The 25,891-nt window shown below is 34.3% G+C and overlaps 3 protein-coding genes across 4 annotated transcripts; 1 reads left to right on the forward strand and 2 right to left on the reverse strand.

The window, feature by feature from the left end:
- Positions 1–7: 7 nt before the first annotated feature.
- On the reverse strand, positions 8–1,196 carry LOC120768533 (proteasome subunit alpha type-1). Its single transcript, XM_040095269.1, has 3 exons — positions 1,092–1,196; positions 400–1,035; positions 8–327 (listed from the first exon to the last, which is right to left on the reverse strand). The coding sequence occupies exons 1-3, from the start codon at positions 1,092–1,094 to the stop codon at positions 118–120; spliced, it is 849 nt and encodes a 282-aa protein (XP_039951203.1). The 5' UTR covers positions 1,095–1,196; the 3' UTR covers positions 8–117.
- A 664-nt stretch (positions 1,197–1,860) lies between these two features.
- Positions 1,861–25,846, forward strand: LOC120767361 (calcineurin-binding protein cabin-1-like). Of its 2 annotated transcripts, XM_040093331.1 has the most exons (23): positions 1,861–2,033; positions 2,106–2,219; positions 2,706–2,825; positions 2,892–3,889; positions 3,969–4,122; positions 4,530–4,651; positions 4,753–4,869; positions 5,564–5,854; positions 5,918–6,101; positions 6,202–6,358; positions 6,421–6,580; positions 6,645–6,888; positions 6,961–7,460; positions 7,531–7,704; positions 7,762–7,972; positions 9,252–9,483; positions 9,556–9,815; positions 20,498–21,045; positions 22,742–23,138; positions 23,205–23,375; positions 23,518–23,583; positions 24,572–25,114; positions 25,250–25,846. In XM_040093331.1, the coding sequence occupies exons 1-23, from the start codon at positions 1,956–1,958 to the stop codon at positions 25,763–25,765; spliced, it is 6,357 nt and encodes a 2,118-aa protein (XP_039949265.1). In that variant the 5' UTR covers positions 1,861–1,955; the 3' UTR covers positions 25,766–25,846. The 2 variants fall into 2 exon arrangements, with proteins under 2 accessions (XP_039949265.1, XP_039949264.1); XM_040093330.1 differs by having other exon boundaries at positions 24,572–25,846.
- Positions 12,248–18,640, reverse strand: LOC120767362 (tyrosine-protein kinase transmembrane receptor Ror). The gene is made up of 9 exons (XM_040093333.1): positions 18,359–18,640; positions 18,174–18,225; positions 15,724–15,869; positions 15,022–15,663; positions 14,747–14,960; positions 13,434–13,641; positions 12,924–13,371; positions 12,729–12,861; positions 12,248–12,655 (listed from the first exon to the last, which is right to left on the reverse strand). The coding sequence occupies exons 1-9, from the start codon at positions 18,433–18,435 to the stop codon at positions 12,416–12,418; spliced, it is 2,160 nt and encodes a 719-aa protein (XP_039949267.1). The 5' UTR covers positions 18,436–18,640; the 3' UTR covers positions 12,248–12,415.
- Positions 25,847–25,891: the final 45 nt, after the last annotated feature.

Below are 25,891 nucleotides of genomic sequence, written 5' to 3' on the forward strand. Positions count from 1 at the left end.
ACACAACTTCCGAGATATTTAAAAATTACAGAGCTTACAGCATTCCACAAAATTAAATTTTCTTTTATTATTAATATTATTTAACTGAAATGCACCGACAACATGTACAATTATGTTTTAGCGCTCCATTGTTCCTACAAGCACTTGTGGATCTGGTGGCGCATCGCCCGGTTTATCTTCATCATCATCACCACCCGTAGATGGTACATCATCGCTTGGTGCTGGTGGTGCTGGCAGTTTTTTCGCCATATCTAAATATTTCTTGCTCTCAACGTCATCCAATATCTTAAATGGTTGATCCTTTCCAACAATTGCAATTGAGATGTTCTAAATGAATGAACAAATACAAAGAAAAGTTAGATACACACACACACGACGACATTATATTGTGAAATTTACCAGCAGAGGCGACTCGCTGTCTTCGTCATTGGGCAGTGAACCACGTATAGCTTGTATGCCGTGACAAATTAATTCGTCTTTTGTGCAAACGAAATCACGGCCTTTCGAACTTATGTTACGCTCCAAATATGTACGCGCACTTTGTGACCGCGATCCAATCGACATCGCCTTACAATTGAAAAAGTTTGCCGAAGGATCTACTTGGAATATATGTGGACCTCTTTCATCATAGCCGGCTACTAGAAGGCCCACACCATATGGACGACGATCATAACGTTGTGTGGTTACTTGCATTTTGTTGCCAAGATTCGAAATGAGACGTGATACAGGATATCTGGCACCATAAGCATACTTGTAATTTAAACATTCCGTACGTAAATAATTACTAAGTACGCGTGCATCAGCTGTAATGCCAGCTATGGATATGCCCAAATGATCATCAATTGGTATAATTTTACGCTGGGATGAAGAAAGCTCAGAAGCGGCACGACGCAAAGCAACCAACACAGCATAGTCGGAGTTTTTCAAGCCAACTGTGGCCGAACCAAGTTTTACTGCCTCCATGGCGTATTCTACTTGATGTAGTCGTCCCTGCGGACTCCACACAGTAACATCACTGTCGTATTGGTTTCGAAACTGTAAACATAATTAAATTTTATTTAAATTTACACTATTTGCAAGTACTTTCTTACCATTTTTGTTAATACAGAAAAATTCTACAATGATTCGGCAAATAGTAAATGACAATGCTTGTCGCCAATTCAGTATGAATAATAAACTTGCTTATTTAATTATTATATGGAGAGAATGAATAACACAGGGTGGCGATAAACGGTTCAGTACTGCCAGACTATTATGCAATTAAATTAATTTAACGCTAACTTTTGTTTAAAGAACTTGAAATTATACATTTCTATTGAATTACTATAAATATTTTATTTTATCATTTAGATTGAGAAATTTGTGAATACTTAAGAGAAATTTGGAAATCTGCCATAACATTTGCTTAACAATTGTCTCTGGTTGATGATATTAACATGATAATGTTAATGTATACTCTACAGACTCCTTCCTGCTATCAATTTAAACAATGTTAATATTTCACGAAGTGAATTTCTTCGATGTAGTATATATTCTCACTGTTAAAAGTTTTCTGTGTGTGTATGTTTTTTTACGATATTTTTTAAATTCTTACGATCTTTGGAAAAACTGACTCTAACAGAGTGATATAAAGTAACAGCTTTTTTACAGAAATATAATTTATTTTTTATGAATACGATATGAAATGGCCTTCATTTCATCAACATACATTTTGATTAGTATTAAAACGAGTATATATTTATATTTCATAATTTAATACAAACTTAAAATCCATGTTTTGATAAAAATTGATCGATTAGTTATCGTTTGCACTATCATTTTTAATGCCGGTTAAATACTTTGATATCTTCACATCGCCAATATGCGAAAGTTTCGTTTTATAAATATTGTTTGCGATTCGCATTAAATATATAAGTCAATATATTTGCAGAGTCAGAGTAACAAAAGGTAAAGAAATGATTAGAATAGTTGCACTTAACGAAGAATGCAATGAAGAGCCCGAGGACCAAATTGTGGTTACAAAGGAAGCGCAGGTAACATTTTTTCTTTGTTTGTTTATTGTTAATCCTACTTTGTTTATTTTTAAAAAACTTTGTTTATTGCAGGAAGCAATCGCAGAAGCCGAATATTTGAAGGCAATCAACTTAAAATGGAAGGGAGATGTAAAGTCGGCCCTTTCTTTGTTAAGTCAGCTGTTGGAAACTCAAGTGCTCAATGAGGTTTGCCTAAATGTTTACACTTTTCAAAGTTTGTTAAATAGTGCATCTAAAAAGAAATAATTCTGTCAACAAGACAAGACAACGTATACTTCTGCGCCAATTTTCAATGACATAAATTAAATAATCAAAGTGAGCTTGTGTTTCTTCTGCGAATGTCCTTGTTGAGATATCAAGGTGTCGTTTTTTGAACTCAGAATTTTTCAATGTGAAACCCCAAACTGATAGTTAATATTATTTTTTGCTTAAATTTTAACTAGAAATAATGAAATTGGTGATAGTTATATAACATTAATTAAGTGGTATATTAATTTTTTCACGAAATTTGTAACATCTAAAAATAAATGTCGCAGATACTGAGTGAAATCAAGTACTTGTACCTAGAGAAAATTTTTTTGGTGAAGTGTATTATAGTTTCGGTGTAACCGGCGTTAACGTTTCTTCTTATTTTATATTTATTAAAACGATTAACATCATTACATTTTTTAGCTTCTTGAGGAAGATCCAAATGGAAAACTACGTACGATTCGATACAATTGTCATAAAAATATTGCTTTCATATACGAGGAGAAAGAAGAGAATGAAATGGCTTTGGAGCATTACATAATGGTAATTCTAGAAAAATTTATAACATATGCTAAGCCAATAATTTAACGTAAAAAATAATCATTTTAGGCTACTCAATTAGACGACACAGATGTACACACCATGCATCGTTTTGGTCAACTGGCACTAAAGCTAAATGCAATAGAGTTGGCCGAGTTCGCCTTTGAGCGTTGCCTACGTTGCAATGCACAACATTGGAGTGCCGCTGATGGAATGTTACGCACTCTGTGTGAGAATCATAATATAATCGGTGCATATGGCTACGCTTTGAAGCTATACACCAGAGATCCCACCTATGAACGCGCTGCCAAAATTCTATACGAAATATCTGATACTTTTAAATCATCTATGCCGCTTTGTGAAGATATGTATGGACCAATACCGAAGAGTTTGAAACCCCGTTCTACGTGGACAAAAGAGAGTGCTTTCCCGCGCAACTACCGCAACGATGATTCAAAAACGGATACCACAAATTTTACACTGCCTGATGAAATTGTGCAAAAGATCTGTGTTAAAGAATTAACTTGGGCCACTCTCGGACAGTACATAGTAGCGTTATATCAGTATATGCAAGAAAATGGCAAAATATTAATTAAACTTTTAAGTTTAAAAGATATATTGGCTGATAGCAATAATACGTGTAAAATCGACAATGTTACACAACAAGAGAGTTGTGTACAAACTGAAATAAGCGCTGCATCCAGTAGTAATTCCAACGATAACATGGAAGTAGTACCAGACACAGAGTTAAGTAGCACTAATATAACAAATGTGGCGCCAGCAGAGTCCAACGTTAACAATACACCGCCAACAAGTGATGCAGAGCAAACGAAGAAAGTATCGGAAAATTCACCAGACGAAGCGGATAATTATGAGAAATCTTCTAACAATTCCGAATCAAATAAGCCCAAACCACGTAGACGTTGCAGTGATTTACATTTTCTAGAGCAATGGGGTTGGCACAAAAATCGACGTTACAATTCACGAAAAAAAGTCACAACAGATCGTGTCGAAGTGGATACTTCGTTAAAGGGCATACTAAGAAAAATTTTCGCCAAGTATGCAAGGTAAGTATGTTGTGACTGCCGCTGAAATATTATATACGAATATAAATTTTTTATTTACGTTTTTTATAATTTTTTTTAGTGTTAACTTGGATACAGAGTGGCCTTTTGGTACTGTTAACAACAACGAAAAAATTAGTGATGAAAAATGCAAAACTTGCAGTGAAATAATGTCAAATGAAACGTTTCAGGAAATAACGCGTGAAGCTTTTAATGAGTTTATTGGGAAAATTGAGGTAACATTGACATTTTTCATATATGTATATACATGAAATTATACCCGTAACAGAGTTTGTCATGAAATTCAACTGAACCAGGATTTTTATCCGGACTATCAAATCGGCAACATTCCTCGAAATTACTACAAACATTTTTTTCTGCCACTACAACTACAAAAACATACATGTCCGTCTGTCTGTATACACGCGATATAGTCATCTGGTGATTGACATAGCCATTTGAAATTTTCATATGCCCTTAATCGCAAGAAGCTGACCATTGAACTGATCAAAATCAAAATAAAAATCTTTTTATATATTTTTATGCTTAAGAAATGCTCCTCTGAAGAGAATTATTGATTCGGTGAACGTTTTGTCTTGTTTATTTTTTTTATTTTTTTCTTTTCATTATATCAACTATACAGGCCAAAACTCTAGATCCTCCACTTTTGGTTTTCGAATGGCTCAAATGCATCTCATCTTTCTGGACAAAAAGTGTGCCTGATGACATACGCGTTTTATATCTGGAGATATTTTGTATTTACTTGTGAGTTAAATATTGGCTTTGTGAAATTTTTATTGAGATAGATATAGATTTTACATACATATACTTATAATTCAAATTAATTTATTTTTTTATTTAAAAAGGGATAATTTTGATTGTTCACCATGGAATCAGAAGAGCGTTGAAGATATTGAAACATTTTTCCGAATCTCGATTCTTTATCTAGAATTCGACTATACTATCAAAATGTCACAGAATGCGTAAGTATTTCTGAGTCTGTAGTAAACAACCTTGTAAATGGAATAATATAATTTCTGTGTAATATAATAACGATTGCTGCATTTTATGATGATTTTTTAACATGATTATTATTAATTAAAAAATTTTGTATTTTAAATTGGAAATTTAATTAATCAAATAATAATTTAAAATTATAAATTTAATACATTATTACGAACATCAGAATTAAAAATCATATATTTAGTTTTTAATTCCAAAATGAGAAATAAAAAATGATAAAATATTTTTTAATTAAAAAATTTGAGTAAGAAACACTAAATTCTTTTATTAGCTTTATAATAAAATAATCAAAATAAAAAAAATATATTTTATAAATTAAAAAAATTGAGTATGAAAAACTTAAATTTGGTCATAATAGCTTTTTAATAAAAAAAGGCCTAAATTATAAAAAAAAAAATTAAATGGAAAATTGGAGTGACAAAATCTTAAAACTTAGTCCTAAAAGCGTTATAATAAAAAAAGCCTAAATTAATAAAAAAATTATTAAAAAATTGGATTACCGTAAACTTAAATTTTAGTCCTAATAGCTTTATAATAAAAAAATCATAAATTATTCAAAAAAAAATTAGAGTTTCAAATAAAAACTTTATTCTCGAAAACTTACATTTTAACCTTAAAAGCTTCATAATATCATATCCCGTATATTTTTTCCAGCGATCTCTCACCCATATGGAAGCAGGTCTTCGATCAATTGGCCTTCAGATCCGGCACTGCTTTGGTAGCGCTCGGCCAAGCATTCAATCAATACAAATTACGTCTGATCAATTTAGAGTACCTCTGGTTTGACATACGCAATGAATTGGAGAAATGTATTGCTTGTTTGGAGAACCAAACAGAAATAATCACACTTTTCGATGATAATGAATATATACTACATTTACCGAATTTAACCTCAAAATGCATAACAAAATATGTGTTGCAAGAAACCATAACAGATTTCAAAAGGTACGTTTTATATTTCAAATTTTAATTTTTTTATATGTCAATATATAACAAGCATATTTTCAGGCGCATTTCATTGAGCAAGATACCCAAACTGTTTGAAGATGAAAAATGGCCAGAAATTGTGCAAATACTAACGGAAAACTTATGCAATGATGTGGAAATCGAAAACTGTGAAAATTGGGTGAAAAATTTTAAAACTCAAGTCGAAATTCTACTACAATCGTTATGGAATATGGCTGCTTTTGAGGTCAGTGCTTGCTCTGCGGTTGTAATTTGCAAACCACACATTTAAAAATTAAAGAAAAAATTTATAACTACCGAAAAACTTTTAAAATTTAATATTCTAGGACTGTATGAAATGGGCTGAGAAATGTTTGCACTTTACCGTTGTTAAATATATGAAGGAAACAAGCAAAATTCGTCAGCAGGAATTGTGGTCGGTTGGACTAAATTATATATATTCATATATAGAAGTAATAATTTTAAACGAAGGCACCGATATTTGTAAGTTATTATAAAGTGTTAAACTAAATTGATGAAAAAATAGTAATATAAAATATATTTAGTGCTTTGTCTTGACGAGACGCTGGCTCGTCTCGTGCAGAATACGATCTGCGTGTTGTCCTTTCATCTGGATATAAATCAGCCCATCGATAAGAACAGTAATCCGGAGCACGAATTCAACATGAAACGACCTTTCGTTATTTTACATCAAATTCTGTTGAGGTAAGTATACTAATAACCCTGTATATAAGCAATAAATATTTAATCCAATTTTTACGCTTTTTAGTGATGAGAATAACACATTAACTGTGGCTAAATGCAAAACTAGTAGCAATGCTGAGGAGGAAGAAGAGCCTTTGCCTGGTTCATTTACGTTATTATTTACAGCACACGAGTTTTTGGGCAAATTTCAAGCTTGCACGCGTAACAATGGCGATTTTTTGCTTTATATTTTGGATGTTATTGTGCCGATAATCAGAGCGCCACTCTATGACTCATGTCGCGATACACTCTACGAGTATTTGGAGCAAGTAAGTGGCAAACGACTGCAATGCTTCGCAATAAAATCGTATTTAAACTATATATATACTCTTAATTCGCAGGTGACTTTTTGTTTGTACGGTTATCCGCAAAAGAAGGCGCGTTCACGCCATCTAGAGGATCATGAGGCAACCAATGTTGAATTGACGTGGGCGAAGGCAGTGCAAGCATTCGATTTATACAAACCGGAATGCTTACCTGAAATAAACTCTTATAAATTGGATTCAATAACAGCTGATTTGGAACAATTTTTCCTAAAAATTGTCGCCTTAATGCCGAACGAATTGGATCCGACACCAGCCACAACGAAGATATTAGAATTCATTAAAGGAAATGATTTTGAAACACTAGAACCAGCGCATACTTCACTGCCATATAAAATACGCTGCATTTTCTACTTACTAGCTGATTATTATTTCAAAAATCGCGACTTTTCGAAAGCTATCAAGTACTATACTTTGGATTTGACAATAAGTCCCACACGCTTCGATTCGTGGGCCGGCATGGCCTTGTCTAAGGCGAGTAAAATCGAAACAAGACTTAACGGATTGACTCCACTCAAGTAAGCCCATTTAGTTTAATTTGCAAATAACTAACTCCTAACCTCACTTTTTTTGTTGTTTTTGTTTCAGTCCCAATAATGTATTAGCCGAATCCGAAGATACAATTCGCTGTTTCGAAATGTGCATTTGTTTGAATCGTCAACAAACGCTGCTTTGGATAGAATATGGCTCATTCACCTACACAATGCATTCGTATTGCTCACGACAACTCAAGAATTCAGCCGAAAGTTTAACAGCCGAGCAGTAAGCATCACTCATATAACTGTTACTATTATTTACTTCATTTACTTATTTTTAAAGATCATCACTGCTGCAGACGCGCAAAGGTCGCGCATTGAATATAGCACACAACTGCTTTTCCTTGGCTGCTGCTTTACAAAACACTGAGCAAACAGAGGGTGAGGAGAATGAAGACTCACATGAGGAGAAATGGTTATGCCAGTATATGTTGGGCAAAATTGCTGAAAAGCAAAAAGAGCATCCTAAAACTTTTCTGAATTTTTATTTGAAGGTATTTTTTCCTAAAATATATTTTTATTTTAATTTTAATGGACTTTCCCTACACCTTATTTACATATTTATTTGAAGGTATTTTTTCTAAAAAAATATTAAAATTTTTATTTGAAGATATTTTTTCCTAAAACATATTTGAAATTTTATTTAAAGATATTTTTTCTTAAAACATATTAAAATTTTTATTTGAAGATTTTTTTTCCTAAAAAATATTTGAAATTTTTTTTTAAAGTATTTTTTCTTAAAACATTAAAATTTTTATGTGAAGGTATTTTTTCTTAAAACATATTAGAATTATTATTAAAAGGTAATTTTTCCTAAAACATATTTGAATTTTTATTTGAGGGTATTTTTTCTTAGAACATATAACAATTTTTATTTATGTAAGGGTAGTTTTCTTAAAGCATATAACACTATTTTTAAAGAAAACTTTTCTAAAGCATATTTTAAATTTTTTATTAAAGGTTTTTTTTAAAGCATATTTGAAACATTATTTGAAGGTTTTTTTCCTAAAACATATTTGAATTTTTATTTGAAAGTATTTAAAGGTATTTTTTTCCTAAAACATATTTGACATTTTAGTTCAGGGTATTTTTTCCTAAAACTTATTTGAATTTTTACTAGAAAATATGATGTGAATTTTTATTTGTACATAGCTATTTTTTCCTAAAACATATTTGAATTTTTATTTGAAGATATTTTTCCTAAAACATGTTTGAACTTTTATTTGAACGCATTTTTTCCCTAAAATACATTTGAATTTTTATTTGAAGGTATTTTCTTCTAAAACATATCAGAATTTTTATTTGAAGGTATTTTTTCCTAAAACATATTTGATTTTTTATTTGAAGGTATTTTTTCCCAAAACATATTTGAATTTTTTTTTGAAGATATTTTTCCTAAAATATGTTTGAACTTTTATTTGAACGTATTTTTTCCCTAAAATTCATTTGAATTTTTATTTGAAGGTATTTACTTCTAAAACACATCAGAATTTTTATTTGAAGGTATTTTTTCCTAAAATATATTTTAATTTTGATTTTAAGGTACTTTTCCTAAACCTTTTTTTGCATATTTTTTGAAGGTATTTTTTCCTAAAACATATTTGAATTTTTGTTAGAGGGTATTTTTTCATATAAAATATTTAAATTTTTATTTGAGGGTATTTTTTCCTAAACATTATTTGGAAGTATTTTTCTTTAAACATATTTACGTTTTTATTTTAAGAGTTTTTTAGAGACGTCAAAATTTCCCTCACTAATCATTTTTCTTTTTAGGCTGCCAACAATCTGTATGAAAGCAATGCTACTTATCCCATCAAGATTAATCATAGCAATCCAACAACGCTGTCTGTAGAGGCCTTAGAAATTTTCTATCGGACAAATGCATCGATCATAAAGTTCATGGAAAACCAAAAGGAAATTTCACGCGATATTGGTAATCATATAAGCAACGTTTTAAAGAGCTTGGCAAGCAGTCCATTTGCTTTTAATAAAGCAAAAATCGATGGTAAATAAATAGTTATACATGTACCATATATGTATATCTTATAAAAAAATCATATTTTATTTAAACTTGCAGGCAACAGTTTAAATGCGTTGAAGCGCAAAGTAGTCATTGACAAGAGTGAGCAAGCAAAAATGGCGAAAACTTGCAAGAAACCGAATTACGGTCCAAACTGCAGTCCGGCTACGCGTACGGAGGCAACGAAAGAAGAAGTAGAAGAACAAAACTCCAAAGACTGCCCAAAGGAAGCACCCAAAGTTGCCGTGCAGGCACAAGAGTTGAATGTTGAGAAAGCTGCGGTTAGTAAAAGCAATCCCTCACGCCGTGAGTCGGAGGTAAGTGAAACTTTTTCTATTACTAATGACTCTTTAAGCGTATATATGCGAAAAATAATTAAGATACGTAACGTGCTAAGTACGATAATTTTGCGAAAATATATGTGTGCATTTAATCTAACCTATGTAATGGAACATAAAAGTGAGGTTATGTGAGTTTAAAACTACACTGGAGCTGAAATACTCTTGATTGTTAGTAACAATAGCATTTATGATTGCGCTCAATTTTTATAATCTTCAGAAATAACTTTTAATGTGATTTATAATATGCAAATATTTATTTAGTCTTGGAACAAACGAATTTGTGGAATATTCAGAAAGTAACTGTGTTAAAATATCCAAAACAGCATTAAAGGCGCAATTAAACAGCTTACGACTTTAAACCATTGAAAAATACCATAGGTCTTGACTTTTTTTGCATTTAATGAAAAAACCTGGCAATGCAATGTATATTTTTATACACTATCAATAAGTAGAGATTTCAATGAGGGACCAACACACTTAAAAAAAACAAATATTTTGAGGTGAGAATTATTGACTGAAAATTAGCGTTCTTTCCCTATACTAAGTCATAATAAAGTGAAAAAATTAATATTTGAAATCAAAAAAATTACAAAGTACATATTTCGGGCATAAAAATGTCAGTTTAACCCAACTTTCGTAAAGGAAAAATATTGTTGTAAAAGATAAAACTAAAAAATCAAGACTTGGTTATTTGAATTTTTCACATAAATTTTGAGGTTAATGAAAAAAGGTGTTAGGGGTATTTTGGTCTAGAGTCTTAATTTTAGGCGTTTTTCAAACCAAGATAAACAAGAAAAGTATGTTTACTAGACATTTTTATAAGATTTTTGTTGACTTTTCAAGTATATAAAAACAAAAATAAAAATAAAGAAATCGTCGAATTGCAAGCCAGTGGAGTAGGCTGCAAAAACACGATGCTTTCTGGTTGACATGATTCCAACACTTGTAGTGTTCTAAAACAAACAAATTTAAAAAAATCTTCATTACTAAAGATGTCGCTATCGGATTGACCTTTGGCAAAGAAAAAATATTTCATAAAATGGCGTTGACTTTAAAAAAATTTACTCCCTTCTTTTTTGACTTTTTAAAATTTTTAAAAAGTACTTAAAATTTTCCAAAATCCGAGGCAGGCGTAATAGAGAGATGTATAACAAAAATTTGTCTTATCAAATTTCAAAGGTTACAACTTGAGTTATCATGTCAACCATATTTTCGAGAAAACGCGTTAAAACTATTTCGTCCGGCTTGGAGGCCACGTCACAAAATCTGCTGTATCTTGGAAAATAATTCGAATTTTTAAAAATTAATTTAAGAGCATATTTTAAGGTCAAAACTTTTAAATATGTAAACCACATCAAGAAAAGTATTTTTGAGGAAACGCATTAAAAGTCATCATTGTTTTTTCTGGATGAAATGGCAGCTCTTGAATCTGTTCAAGTTGCTCTTCGTCCCAAATGCCGCAATTTTGCTTGTTTACATATCCATTTGGGCAGAAATAGGACTCATCTCTAAACCAAATTTGGCACGAAAACGTCGAATCTTCTTGGAACTTTTCAAGAGACCGTAGAGCGAAGTAATGTCGCTTCGGAAGATTGAGCGACTTTAGTTCTGGCACAAGATCTCGACGTAAAACGCGCCAAGTCAGTCCATACGTCAGTCCGAGTTGCTGCGAACGTCGCCCAATCGACTCTCCACTTTTGTACACTCTCAGCTACAGCTGCTATATTTTCTTTATTGCTGGCTGGACGTGGTCTATTCGGTCGAATATTATCCAATAGTGACTGCTGAGTCTCAAGATGGGTAATGGTGTTGCGAATAGTACGCTCAGTAGCCCGATTATGTTGACCATGAGTTGAGCAAAGGCCACGAAACACATTCTTGACAGAACTTGAATTTTCATAATAAAGTTGAAAGAATTGTAAATGTTGTTCAGGCGTAAATCTTTCCAAGATGAAATGCCAAACAATGCTGAACAAAAATAACATGACTGCTTCACACGACTCACGTGTGATATGTATGTTAAAAAAGATTATTAAAAAAATAGCTCTACTTGGATCACCCGTTATATTTCATTAAAATCGGTGCATTTCCTTCAAATTTAAATTAAAGTGTCAAAACAGACACCTCTGTATATGGACTGTGGATCTATTAATTTCTAGAGAAATTTTAGTAGCCCTAGGTAAAAAAAAATGATTTAAAGAGAATTTATTCAACTCCTGGTGTCCGTGGTCCATTCCCGAGTTAATATCGTATTTTCTGCACTATTTTTTTGACACTTCGACTAAACATTCAATCGATAACAAAATGTTTCGGTGAAAAAATGCTAAATTAAAAATAATTCCCGTTTGCCAAATAAAATTCATTTCCATACTTTTTTTCAAGAAATCTTAAAGAGTTTACTGATATATTTTTTGCCTTCTTTAAATTCTTACTTGTGCATGAAATGTTTTTTTGTAGTTTTTTTTACATATCGTATGTGTTATACAGTATACGTAGTATAAATGTACAAATATTACCAAAAGACTACTTGATTTTTATAATAAAAAGAGTACAAATATTTGATGTTAAATTAAATTTCAAGTATTCGGGGAAGCCTTTATTGTTAGTGTCGGTGTGGAGTTCAGCTTGACTTGCCCTTGATACCACACCTTCAAGCGATGAGCGATCTCCGAGAAGGAGGGTCTTCGCACGGACTGCTCATGCCAGCATTCGATCATAAGCGAATAAACCGCTGTCGGGCATGCCTCGGGACACGATAGTAATTGTCGTGAGCGTACTAAATTTATAACCTCCTGATTACTATGCCCATAGTATGGCTGGAAAATGAAATAAGAGATTGTTTAGTCGATAGTCGAAACAATGCATTTAAAGGGGGCGTAGTTTTATCACCTGCATGCCGTAACTATAAATCTCCCATAACACCACACCGAAAGACCAAACGTCACTCTCAGTTGTAAATTTGCCATATAAAATCGATTCAGATGGCATCCATCTAACCGGCAATAGTGATTTCGATTGTACCCTGCAGAAAAATATATATTTTTTATTTATTATTACATTGTTATAAATAATTGCAAACATTACCTGTAATAATCAGAGCTATAAATATCTCTAGAGAGTCCAAAATCGGAAATTTTTACGGTGAGTTTATCGCCAACCAAGCAATTTCGTGCTGCCAAATCGCGATGCACATAATGATGACTGGACAAATACTCCATGCCTTCACTAATCTGCAGTGAGATCTTCAGGAATTCCAACTGTGTTAGCGACTTATTTTCACTCGGTGAATTGGCGATGAGAAACTCGTGCAGATCGCCATTCGACATATACTCGAAGAGCATACAGTAGGGCTCCTTGTTCAGCACCACACCCAAAATGCAAACGATATTGTCGTGTTTCAAGTCGGAGATCAATTCGATTTCACGTCGAAAATCCTGTTGCGTTTTGAGTGAGGCATTCTCTTTTAACGCCTTAACCGCCACGAATATTTTCTCGCCATTCATTTGTGTCAGCTGACCCTTATATACTTTGCCTGTAATGCATGTGGTATTTATTATTGTTTTTGTGGTGGAAAAATTATTCATTTTAACATACCAAATGCACCCTCGCCCAATTCCTCAACAAATTCCATATCTTGCAGTGTGTACTGTGGCACTCGCAGCAATGAGCTTCTCTCGAGATTTTGTGAAAACATAGAGGGCTGCTGCTCATTCGTTGTATTGCTATTCAGACGTGTCATTTCCAATGATGAGTTCACTTGTGAGTTGCCATAAATATTCTTATCCGCATTTGGTGTGTTGATCTGTGTGAGAGTAATATTAAATTATTTTATTTTTTTATTATTAATCAGTTTAAGCGGAATTTCAAGTGCAAAAAGTGTTACTGACATTTTTATGATTTATTAAAGCTAAATGAGAAAAAAAGGCAAGAGAATTGCTACTAACAACTATCACCTCAAATTAAGCCACACAGATCAGGCCCTATCATGACTTCATATAATATATTAATAACTTCAAAATAACATTTTTTTTATTCAGACATCCCTGAAAATTCACATACGGTTCTTTTCTTCCCAAAAAGCTGCTTATTTGGCGAAAACGCCGTTATCGGACCACTATCGGATATAGCTACCCCACAATTAACCGATAAGAATTAGGTTCTTGTATGAAAAACTTTAGTATTTGACTAGATATCTTCACGAAATTTGACACAGACTAATGTTTAAGGCAACTGTACAATCTCCGAATAAATTGTTATAATCGGACAACTATAGCATATAGCTGCCATGCTAACTGATCGATCAAAATCAAGCTCTTGTATGAAAAACTTTTTTATTTGACTTGATATCTTCACGAAATTTGACATAGACTAATGTTTAAGGCAACTGTACAATCTCCGAACAACTTATTCAGATCGAGCCTCTATAACATATAACTGCCATACAAACTCATCGATCAAAATCAAGTTCTTGTATGAAAAACTTTTTTATTTGACAAGATATCCTAATGAAATTTGGCAAACATTATTTTTCAAGGCAATGCTACAATCTTCGAGCGTATTATTCAGATCGGACCACTATAGCATATATCTGTCATACAAACTGATCAGTCAAAATTGAGTTTTTGTATGGAAAAAACATTTTTTTGACAAGATATCTTCACTAAATTTGGCAAAATTATTGTCTAATACTATGTTACTAACCAATTCTTTGGATCGGACAACTATATCATACTGCCACACAAACTACCCCATCAAAATTGAAATTAATTTTTTTATACCTTTTATGCTATAAGAAATACACCTGTGAGAGGTATTGTAGCTTCGGCGCAATCATAATAATGGTTATATCTTGTTTCGTATTAAAGCTTCGGTGCAGCCGAAGTTAACGTTTTGTCTTGTCTACTCACATTTTGTATATTCGTCATACCGCCCTCGCGTCGCTTCTTCACACACACGTAGACCATATAAAATATAACACAACCAATTACAGTGCCAATTGTCACAAAGATGTAGAACCACATTTTATCCGCACATTTTGGTATATCACATAATTCGATAATTTTCTCAAACGATTTGTCATCCACAAAACACCAAGGTCGCTCCTCCACATTGCCGGGATTGCTAGAAAGCAAATAATAAATATTACTTTTTCACGCATAAATGAATAGCCAACTATGTTTACCGGCAATAATTTTGTCCCGCCAATTCTGGAAAGTCTGAGATCTCCTTCATTAGCCAAGACCAACGCAGACATGTTTTGCCGGTGCTCGACCACGCCAATGTGCCACGGTAACCAGCACCATTCTCCCAATAACAATCCTGTTCGGGATTTACATCGATGGTGATGCCCAACGATGAGCAATCATTTGAACGTGGCAAACTTTGACATTCTTCCAATGGTAGTTTTTGTCCCAAAACCGGATGCCTTTTGGCAATGGCATACTCCTTCTGACACAACTCATTCTCCAGCAATTCGCATTCGTCACGACAAATGCGGCGTAAATTTTCCGATTCTCTTGTTGGTGGATATTGACTTGAAATCTCTGCGGAGAAGACATCATCGTAAGCTATGGTCGATTTACGTTTCAGAAACGAACGTCGATCTTTTTTGTCGAGAAAACGCGGTCGTCGATAGCCGGTTAAATGATTTTCAGTGCTGGCACTTGTCTCGTGTGTGGCATTATTCTTTTTCGATTTGCGTTCCTTTTGTGCGGCGCGATTGGAGAAGTAGAGTAAGTTTGTGCGTTCCGGCGTGCGGCAGAGTGGCAGTGAACTGAAACAAAGGCTTGGCAGTGCGTATACGCGGCAGTTCGGATTCATATCCCTGCAATTAATAGTTAATGAATAATAAATACATATATATATTTAATTTATATCTACATACTTGGATTCCTTTATAACACCATAGGCTGCTTTTAAACGCTCTTCGATTTCGTTGAGTGACAGATTTGGCGGTACGAAGACGCTTTGGTTCTTTAAGTACTTCTCACATACTGTGCCGTAATAGACTTGACATATGCCGGCTGGTATCTGAATATTTTTAAGGAAACTCAATAATTTTAACTTAATAATATTTTTTAATTTAAATAAAATATTTGCTTAATGAAATCTTATAGAATTCTACAGGCTGAAATTGTATGCTTTAAAGATATAAAATTTTTTTTTTTTAAATTCGTTGTAATATTTGTATGCTTAACAAGGTGAAATGATATATGAACCCACCAAGTACACCTTCGGAGGAGTGGGCGTGGCCCGCTCTCTAAAAAAAAACAACCAAATTCGCCTAACGCAAATATTATAAGAACTCCTATCGACAATGTGAAAACAGATGAAATCGGATGGTAACACCGCCTTTCCCCTATATAACGGTAATATTAAAAACCACTAAAAACGCAATAAATCAATAATTAAATGCGGCAGAGACATTAAATTTTACCCCCCAGATGGCATGAGAGAGCTTTATGAAAGCCGGTGTGAAAATTGGCCGATGGGCGTGGCACCGCCCACTTTTAGGAGAAAACACATACATACATATTATCTCGAGACCCGCCCTACTGATTTGAACCAAATTTGGTATAGGACATTCCTCTAATATTTTTATATTACAGTATGAAAGTGGGTGGGTGGGGACTACAGCCACGCCTAGTTCTCATATAACACAATTTTAGACCTCATATAACTAACAGGCCTTATTTAATTTATTTAAAGGTACTTCCATGGTTTTAATCCTTGCAAGTTGCGAGAGCATGAAATGTTCGGTTACGCCCGAACTTAGCTCTTCCTTTTTTGTTTTTATTTAAAATACTAATTTGTTTTTGTTATTTTTGTACACAGAATTTGAAAATTTGTAAGGCTTTATAAAAGTTTTATGAAAACAAATTTTGAGATTTAATTAAAATTTTTTTTAAAGAAATTTTAATAGCAATATAAAATTTCATTAACAAAAATAAATTTGATATATAAAAATAATAATTAAAAAAAAGATTTAAAAAATAATTTTACTTTTCTATTTTTTATGTTTTTTCATTTCAAATTTATTTTTGTTAATTTTATATATGTATGTACATATGTACATTCATATAAAAATAATAAATAAAAAAATGATTATTTCAAAAATAATTCTAATTTCTATTTTTAACAGTATTTGTTTTCTTATTTGAAATGTTGATAATTAAAAAACAAAAAAAAATTTAAAAATTAAAAATAAAAGTTTTTTATTTTAATATTTCTAGTTTAAAATTTTCTAACAATTCTTTCTTCAATTCAAATTTTGTTTGTTAATTATATATAAAATTAATAATAAAAAAAAATTATTTAAAATGTTTCTAATTTAAAATTTTTTAACAGATTGTGTATCTTCATTTCAAATTTATTTTTGTTAATTGTATATATAAAAATAATAAATAAAAAAATGGTTATTTCAAAAATAATTCTAATTTCTATTTTTAACAGTATTTGTATTTTTATTTGAAATGTTAATAGTTAAAAAACAAAAAAAAATTTTAAAAATTAAATTTTTTTTTCTGATTTAAAATTTTCTAACAATTGATGTTTCTTTATTACAAATTTCTTTTGTTAATTTTATATGCATATAAAAATAATAATATATACATATGTATTATTATTTGAAATGCTAATTTATTTTTTGTTTTATTTAAAAGTAATTTTAATAATAATTCCCAAATTTTTAGCAAAACAAGCAAGAAAAAGTGAAAAATTAAGCCTTCTGAATACTTCTGCAGTGCTTATTTGAAATTTTAACACTATTCGTATTTCAATTTACGTGGGTCACCACGCAAGTTTTCCGAATAACTGCTACTGCACTAACAAAGGCATTGACTACACATTGAAACGCTTTCTATGTAGTCTAAAGAGTTTAGTGTATGATTTCTGCTGTTACAACAACAACAACAAAAACAAGTAGCTTTTAACATATCCTTGCAGAAAAATACCGGAAATTCGAGGCTGGAGAACACAATCATTACAAATGCTACATATGTGTGTAAATATGTATGTGGTCGCACATACACCTGGCTTAAAAACCGCAACAAAGAAAACCGTCTTTCATTTACAACTTAGAGCTGACTTGTGTCAATGCACTGCGCTTTATTTAATTGCTCAATAAGCATAAGCACTTTCATACATATGTACATAAATGCATGCCTGGATACTTATTACACATACATACATATGTATGTATGTATAGTTCCGCGCTTATCACTTCACTCCTTTTTCACATTACACATACACACACAATGCTTTAATTACAGCCTAAATTACTTTAATTACTTTCATTCAAAAAATATATAATTGTCTGCTTTGTGCTTTGCTCACCTCCTCATTGTGCGTCTTTGCTGTATTCTCTGTTAGCGCAGCAAAACTTAGGCTGGGGAAGGAAATAAATAAATACATAAATAGCCGTAGTCAATACAACAACAATTTATATTAAACACATTTTTAGTTGTCGGAAGTGAAGAACATTTAAAAATAAATATGCCTTCAGCCACTTGAACACTAACCCATTTTCCTGCACATCGGAACCACAAACATTCAGCACCGAAATTATTAACATAAATGTTATTCTCTTTGTAAACATTTTCTTTATATTCTGCAAAACGTCGCCCCAGCGCTTGTTAGCCTTTTTTATTTAGTATCCCGTTTTTTCGTATTTCGAAATTATTGCTTCAACTTTTACAATTGTGCCGGAAGTAGTCCTTTCCAAATGCATATTTCTGTTGAAATTTTATTTATTTTTGCAAATTTTAATTCATTATTTCGTTTGAAAAGCCATTTTTATTCACAAAAACTTGCAAGGCGAACACATTCACTGAGTTTTTGGTGAAACAAAGCAATTGTAATATATTCCACCCTTAAATATATGTCGGAAGTGAAGTTAATTTCAACCCTTGTACATAAATATCCTGCATATGTATGTATGTATGTGCTTAGGTGTAGCAGTATTGCCATTTCGAAGTTTAAGGATGTTTCTTTAATACCTTATACATTTATTCTTCTTCTTCGTTATTGGAGTAGACTTTGCTTACGCGGTTATAACCGAGCTTACACTCGCACCAGTCGTTCTTTCTCTTCGCTGTTTGGCGCCAATTGGAAATTCCAAGTGTAGCCAGGTACTTCTCCTCCTGGTCTTTCCAATGGAGTGTAGGTCTTCCACTTTCTCTGCATCCCTCGGCGGCTACTGCGTTGAATACTCTCAGAGCTGGAGTGTTTTCCTGCATTCGGACGATATGACTTAGCCAGTGTAGCCGCTGTCTCTTAATTCGCTGAACTATATCAATGGCGTCGTATTCTCGTACAGCTCATCGATTCAACGACTGCGGTATTTACTCTTGTCAATGCATTTGCGCATAATTCTTCCTCAGAACTTTTCCTCGAAAACTTGTAACGTTGACTCATCAGATATTGTCATCGTCCATGCCTCTGCATTGAATAGCAGGACGGGGATGATTAGTGACTTGTAGAGTTTGGTCTTTGTTCGTCGAGAGAGGACTTTACTTCTCAATTGCCTACTCAGTCCGATGTACCACCAAGGGTTATTCTCCGTTGGATTCCAAGGCTGACATTGTTGTTGGTGTTAATACTGGTTCCAAGATAGACATGGGAGCCAAGTCGCAAATGCGACGACTATTTGTTTGATGACAGGATACATTTCGTCCTGCCCTCGTTCACTACCTAACCCATTTACTTTCCTTCCTTATCCAGTCTGAAGAAAAAAATTAATGATCATCAGCGTACGCCACCAGCTGTACACTCTTATAGAAGATGGTACCTTATCCAATTAATTCTGCAGCTCGATCTCCGCGAGTAGATTGAAGAAGTGGCATGATTGGAAGTCGCCTTTTCTGAAACCTCGTTTGGTATCAAACTGCTCGAAGAGATCCTTCCGATCCTGACTTAGCTTTTGGTATTGCTCAACGTCAGTTTACACAGCCGTATTAGTTTTGCGGGGATACCAAATTCAGACATAGTGGCATAAAGACAGCTCCTTTTCGTGCTGACAAAAGCAGTTTTAAAACCGACGAAGAGATGTTGTGTCGATCCTCTTTACAGGTATTTTCCAAAATTTGGCGCATGATGAATATCTGGTCAATTGTTGATTTTCCAGGCCTAAAGCCACACTGATAAGGTCCAATCAGTTTATTTACGGTGGGCTTCAGTGTTTCACACAGTACGCTTGATAGAACCTTATATGCGATGTTGAGAAAGCTTATCCCAATTGGCACAGGTTGTGAGCTCTCCTTTTTTGTGGATTGGACAGAGCACACACTTAAATTCCAATCGTCGGACATGCTTTTGTCCGACCATTTTCTACAAAAATCTGATGCATGCTCCTTATCAGTTCTTCGCCGTCGTATTAGAAGAGCTCGGCCGGCAATCCATCGGATCCGCGGCTTTGTTGTTCTTCAAATGGGTAATTGCTATTCGAACTTCTTCATAGTCGGGCAATGGAACGTCCACTCTATTGTCATTGACTGGGAAATCGGGTTCACCATCTCTAGGTGCAATGCTAAATTCAGGCTGTTGCTCTATATAGATCTATCTCTTTCTTTGTAACTCAGTCTCTTTATATTTTCTCTCAATCTTGAACGAGTGAAAAAGTTAACATAAAATAATCCATTACTACACTTTATTGTTTTCAGGAAAGCGGTGTTACAGTCACAACAACCACAATAACCAGCAGCACAACATCGGTCACCAGTGGCACGGACTCATCATCATCCGACTCGGATTCAGATTCCGATGGCACTTCCAACGACTCAAAGAAACTGAATACACCATATCCTGCATATAAAGTGGAGAATATCTATAAACTAGTTGTGCAAAATTTAGAGGAGTGTGTCACACGGTTTCCCGAACACTATAAATCGATCTATCGCCTGGCTTACCATTACAAGAACACGCCCTTTGCAAATTTCAAAAATCTACAACGTTGCGAAGAGCTCTTAATGGGTCAATACAAAACCAGTTTGGAGAATCAAATTAATGGCGTGTTTTACGATAGAAAATGGAATAACATATTTAACGGTATTTGGCGTATACCGTCGTCGGAAATCGATCGTCCTGGAAATTTCTCATCACATTTGGGTAAATGCGCAGCAATTGCCATTGAATTGCTATACGAAACTAAAAATCACAAAATACTTATCGACGTGGGACTGCAACTTTTTAAGACTCCCGAGCAAGATAAGTAAGTGTAAAAAAATTATATTAGTGTTATACGTTTAACAGGTCTTTAGCATACCTTGGACGGCTGGTTCAATGAATTGAAGATTAAAACCCACCCCACTTCGAGGTACACTCAAGAAAGCCGTTTCTCCATTAAACGTTTCTAATAATCGGGTCTAAAAAAGTGTTTTATATTGTTGAAGGCACAACGATACAAAAGCCATATATTATCAAGTCCAGGAAGTTCTTTATGTAGTCCTCTGAGCTACACATTGTAAAGCAATGTTTTGGATCTCCAGTTGACTATATACCGATGTGAATGAGTTTTTAAATTTCGAATTTCTAACGAACACCTTGTGTTACTAGTTACAACTACATAAATAATTTTCCAACAATTGTAGTTCGAATATAAATTCGAAAATGTTCCAGTATCGTAGACTTGCTTCTAGTTCCACCAACATAGATGTGATTCGGATTCGGTTCATCCGACATTCTAACATTATCCTAGACACGACAGTCGAACGGACAATGATAGAGTATTGTCTGGTAGGCTAGGCCTAGGTGGCCAATATAGAAAGCGACAAGTAGCTTGAGTTTTTTCTTGGGAGTTTGATTACCCATTCGCAACTTGCCATGGCGTATGCCTGGGAGTTGTTGGCTATGCTTCTCCTTACCCTATGCTTCATCATTGCGGAGCAGAGTTGGTGTGGGGACCAACCATAATGAAAGATTCCGGTTCTACTATGTTAGTGGATGCTGCGGAGCAGGCAAGCTCATCAGCCGGCTATTCCTTTGTGACCTGGCACCCAAATATCTAGCCATATGAAGAGTTTTGTGAGTGATCCTTCGACCCATGCGCCAATTCCTTGTGATGTTTTCGAGCCGTCAGTGAACCAAATGATCGTACTGTCCCTAATCAGTAGCTCGATAGCGGAATCGCTCCATTCGACATTACTGCTGAGGGTAATCTCAAACTTCCTAGTGAAGTTAACCTTTTTGGTAATGCTATTCCTAAGGAGAAGAGCCAGTGGTATGACGCGACTTAGCCCATTCATTAGATTAGATTATCTAGCCCTTTCATATGTTGGGAAGAGATTACCTTACCTTTGCCAAGCTCTTCTGCTGTCATTTAGAGCAGTGTGTGTTTGGCAACTTGATTGATTACTAGGTGTAACGGGTGAATTCCAGCAAGACTTCAAGTGCCGTCGTCGGACATTTGCGCATGGCACCCGACATCTCTATCACTCTGCCCCCGAGTGTTAGGTTCTTGAAGCCAGGCAGAGACCTGCGTCTCGTAAACGGGACGATGGACGCATATAGCTGCAATACAAACTAACCGTTCCCGATTAAGTAACCGGCACGGACTATCAACTCGACACCATTTCCGAAATTACATCCGAAATGTTTTCTGCCACAACAACAAGCTGATCATTCAAAATCAACTTCTTGTACGGAAACGTTTGCATTTATAAAGGGTTCTCCTACCTCGCCAAAATTAAGGTATTTTTCTTGTTTTAATACAAAATCGGCTGTTTTGTAAAGTTCCTCTAAAACCCTCGTATAATGGTCCTTCGCCTCATGTAGTGTTGAATTGAACCGATTTCTAATCGTAGACACTCCGCGGCATTATTGCATATACTACACAACTCAACTTTCCAATTGCTAATTTTAAATAACAACCTTTTCTAATTCATTTTCAATTTTTTTCTTCTTTTCAGACGTTACATAAAAGATTGCGAGAGATTGAAACTCTCCCAACAAGCTTTGAATTACTGCGCGCAAATAATGCGTGATATACTCAAGCAAAATGCCGAGAGTCGCAATGATGTAGAAACGTTAAATCTTCTAATCGACATATACAAAGTCCATAAGAAGTGCTTAAAATATATGAACCAGAAGGAATCACTCTTCACCGATCTTATGATCGATGTTTATAAATTTTATATACAAAATAAAGTCGATAATGTGCCAGAGAATCTAAACTTTCTCGATTTGGCCATAAAGCTGTGCTTACATGAAATCGCATCGCGTCGCAATCAGGAGAAAATTAATAGCAACGATTGTGATCTATCACAGAGTCTAATAAATCCAACAGTACAGGCATTCAACATGAAAGTAAGTGCTTCAAATTGGCGACATTTTATAATTCAGACATCAATGGTTTTTTTTTTTACTTTCCAGCCCAAACAAGTTTATATACCCGGTTTGACGATGCGTCAACGCGCACGTACAAGTCTTAACAAAAGTATTGAGAGCGGCATTGGTAGTGAAAATATGCCTGGCATGGGCGGCATGCAGGTGCCGACAACGTCCGGTGAATCCATTTGGGGCAATTTACTTAGAGCAGATTTCGTAAGTATTTAGAGTTTAATGAAATTCATTGCATGATTACATATAATAAAACTATTGCGAGATCCGATTACCGAAAGCAATATATACTACCTTGTGGAACTCAATGTAAATTTGAAATATTTCTTTCTCATTTGTTTTGCAGCTATCTTTAGAAATGCAGCAGCTCTTGGAAGCATCTAAACAAGTTATAGAAAGCAAACAACATGATGTAAGTATACATCTAGTTAGAATAGATAATACAGTTTGCCACGAAGTTTGTAACGCCCAGAAAGAAACGTCGAAGACATTATAAAGTACATACTTACATGAACAGCGGTATGAACTGAGTCGATTTAGTCATGTTTATGCGCGAATTGGTCCCTTAGTTTTTGCGATAACGATCTGAAATTTTGCACACGCTCTTTTCTTCCCAAGAAGCAGCTCATTTGTCGAAAAGGTCGATATCGGAGTACCATAGGACATTGCTGCCATACAAACTAATCGAACAAATTCTAATCCTTGTATGGAAAACTTTTTTATTTGACAAGATATCCTCACGAAATCGATCATGGATTATTTTCCAAGGCAAATGTACAATTTTCGAACGAATAGTTCCTATCGGACCACCATAGCATTTGGCTGGCATACAAACTGATCAATCAAAATCTAATTCTTATATGGAAAACTTTTTTATTTGACAAGATATCCTCACGAAATCGATCATGGAGTATTTTCCAAGGCAAATGTACAATTTTCGAACGAATAGTTCCTATCGGACCACCATAGCATTTGGCTGGCATATAAACTAACCTATCAAAATTTAATTTTTGTATGAAAAAGTTTTTTATTTGACAAGATATCCTCACGAAATTGGTCATGTATTATTTTATAAGGAAACTGCACAATTTTCGAACGAATTGTTCAGAGCAGACCACCATAGCATATAGCTGCCATACAAACTAACCTATCAAAATCAAAATCTTATATCCAAAACTATTTGATTTGTTAAAATATTTTCACGAAATTCGGCATACATCATGTTCCAGCGCAACACCACCATCTTCGAAAAAATTACTTTGTTCGAACAGCTGATAAAGTTCTCTTTATACCAATTTATGCTATAAAACCCACATGTGAGGAGTATTAGAGCTTCGGTGCAGCCGAAGTTTACGTTTATGATTATTATTTTTTTATTCAAATTTTATTTTCATTTGCAGCCACAATTCATGAGAGAAGTGCTTGAGCAATATAAAGCCTTGTTTCAAGCCTTACCAAACGAGCAAATGCCTAGCATTCCAATGCCAGCACCGATTCCACCAATGCCCCTACAACCGAATCCCATGCTCTCCTCAATGAGCAATTTGTCGACGTTAGCACCGAATCCCATATTTCTATCAGCTTCATTACCCATGGAAACTACAATCACACCGTCAATAACGAAGAATCCTCAAGACGCCACTGCCATGACACAAACATCGATTAGCGCCGCACAGTCACTGGCTAATTACGACATAACAATTACACCTTTTTGCGGCATCAATACAACAATGCCAATGACTATGCCAGTCGTCTCCACGGTCACCGCGAGCAATAAGCCCATCGTCAGCGTCAATCCGACCGATACAAATATAGTACAACCATATATTTACAACGCCACTCCAGCTATCTCAACCGTCGCGCATGCGCCGCCAGCGAGCTACGCCATGACTATGAGTAGTCCAACAACGCAAACGAAACCAACAAAGGGTTGTGGAACGAAAGTGGGTAAACAGTTAAATGTCGCAAATGCGTCAATTGTCAATCCGTCGTTAGCGACTTTTGGTGGCAGCGACTTGTATAACCAACAAATGCAAATGTTTATGAATCTAATGCAAGATGGTAATACTTTCCAGCAGCAATCGCAACCGCAACAGCCACCGCAGCCACAACAGTTAAAAAACTTTTCAATACCGACACAGCAGAAGCCACGTACCGCCGCCAAACGTAAGCCGAAACAAACAATGCCGATCAACACAATTAATTCGAATATTTTACCCAACACCACTGCCATAAATACACTACAAATGCCCAAACAGGATACAATGAGTACACCACCAAAGCTACTGCCTGGTGAGAATCATCCATTATATTGTCCTACAATGGATGTAAACAGCGCAGCGCTCAAACAATTTGGGGTAAGCTCGTTGGCATTAACTACTCCGTTGCCAGCGCTAGGAGCAACAACGCAACCAACAACATTTACACCAACGCTGACTTCTCCACAAGCGATTTCCAGTCAACCAACAACACCAACAAAGACGTTACAACAAAAATTAGCGGAACGTAAGAAGGCCAATCAACAACAAAGTGAAACAATGAGCTCGCCCAACACTAATTTGCATATAAATTCAGAAGTTATAATATTAGACTGATAGTAAGTTGTAAGTTGAATGCATACATTTTTGAATGAAGGCTAAAGTCCTAATAAATTATATATACCAAAAAAAACAAAATTTTTACAAGCTCTCATTTCGCACAACACCTGTTTCTAACGCTGT

This window comes from Bactrocera tryoni, chromosome 2 (genome assembly GCF_016617805.1).
Source record: "Bactrocera tryoni isolate S06 chromosome 2, CSIRO_BtryS06_freeze2, whole genome shotgun sequence".
Lineage (NCBI taxonomy): Eukaryota > Metazoa > Arthropoda > Insecta > Diptera > Tephritidae > Bactrocera > Bactrocera tryoni.

What these genes read in the sequence shown, in the direction of transcription:
- LOC120768533 (XM_040095269.1), bottom strand. An exon ending in ACAGCGAGTCGCCTCTGCTG is followed by an intron (nt 328 to 399) that starts GTAAATTTCACA and finishes TCATTCATTTAG; the next exon opens with AACATCTCAATTGCAATTGT.
- LOC120767361 (XM_040093330.1), top strand. Translation starts at nt 1,956, where the DNA reads ATGATTAGAATAGTTGCACTTAACGAAGAATGCAATGAAGAGCCCGAG. An exon ending in TGGTTACAAAGGAAGCGCAG is followed by an intron (nt 2,034 to 2,105) that starts GTAACATTTTTT and finishes TGTTTATTGCAG; the next exon opens with GAAGCAATCGCAGAAGCCGA. An exon ending in ACCATAACAGATTTCAAAAG is followed by an intron (nt 5,855 to 5,917) that starts GTACGTTTTATA and finishes GCATATTTTCAG; the next exon opens with GCGCATTTCATTGAGCAAGA.
- LOC120767362 (XM_040093333.1), bottom strand. Translation starts at nt 18,435, where the DNA reads ATGTTTACAAAGAGAATAACATTTATGTTAATAATTTCGGTGCTGAAT. An exon ending in ATTGGGCGAGGGTGCATTTG is followed by an intron (nt 13,372 to 13,433) that starts GTATGTTAAAAT and finishes CATGCATTACAG; the next exon opens with GCAAAGTATATAAGGGTCAG. An exon ending in TTTATAGTTACGGCATGCAG is followed by an intron (nt 12,656 to 12,728) that starts GTGATAAAACTA and finishes TTCATTTTCCAG; the next exon opens with CCATACTATGGGCATAGTAA.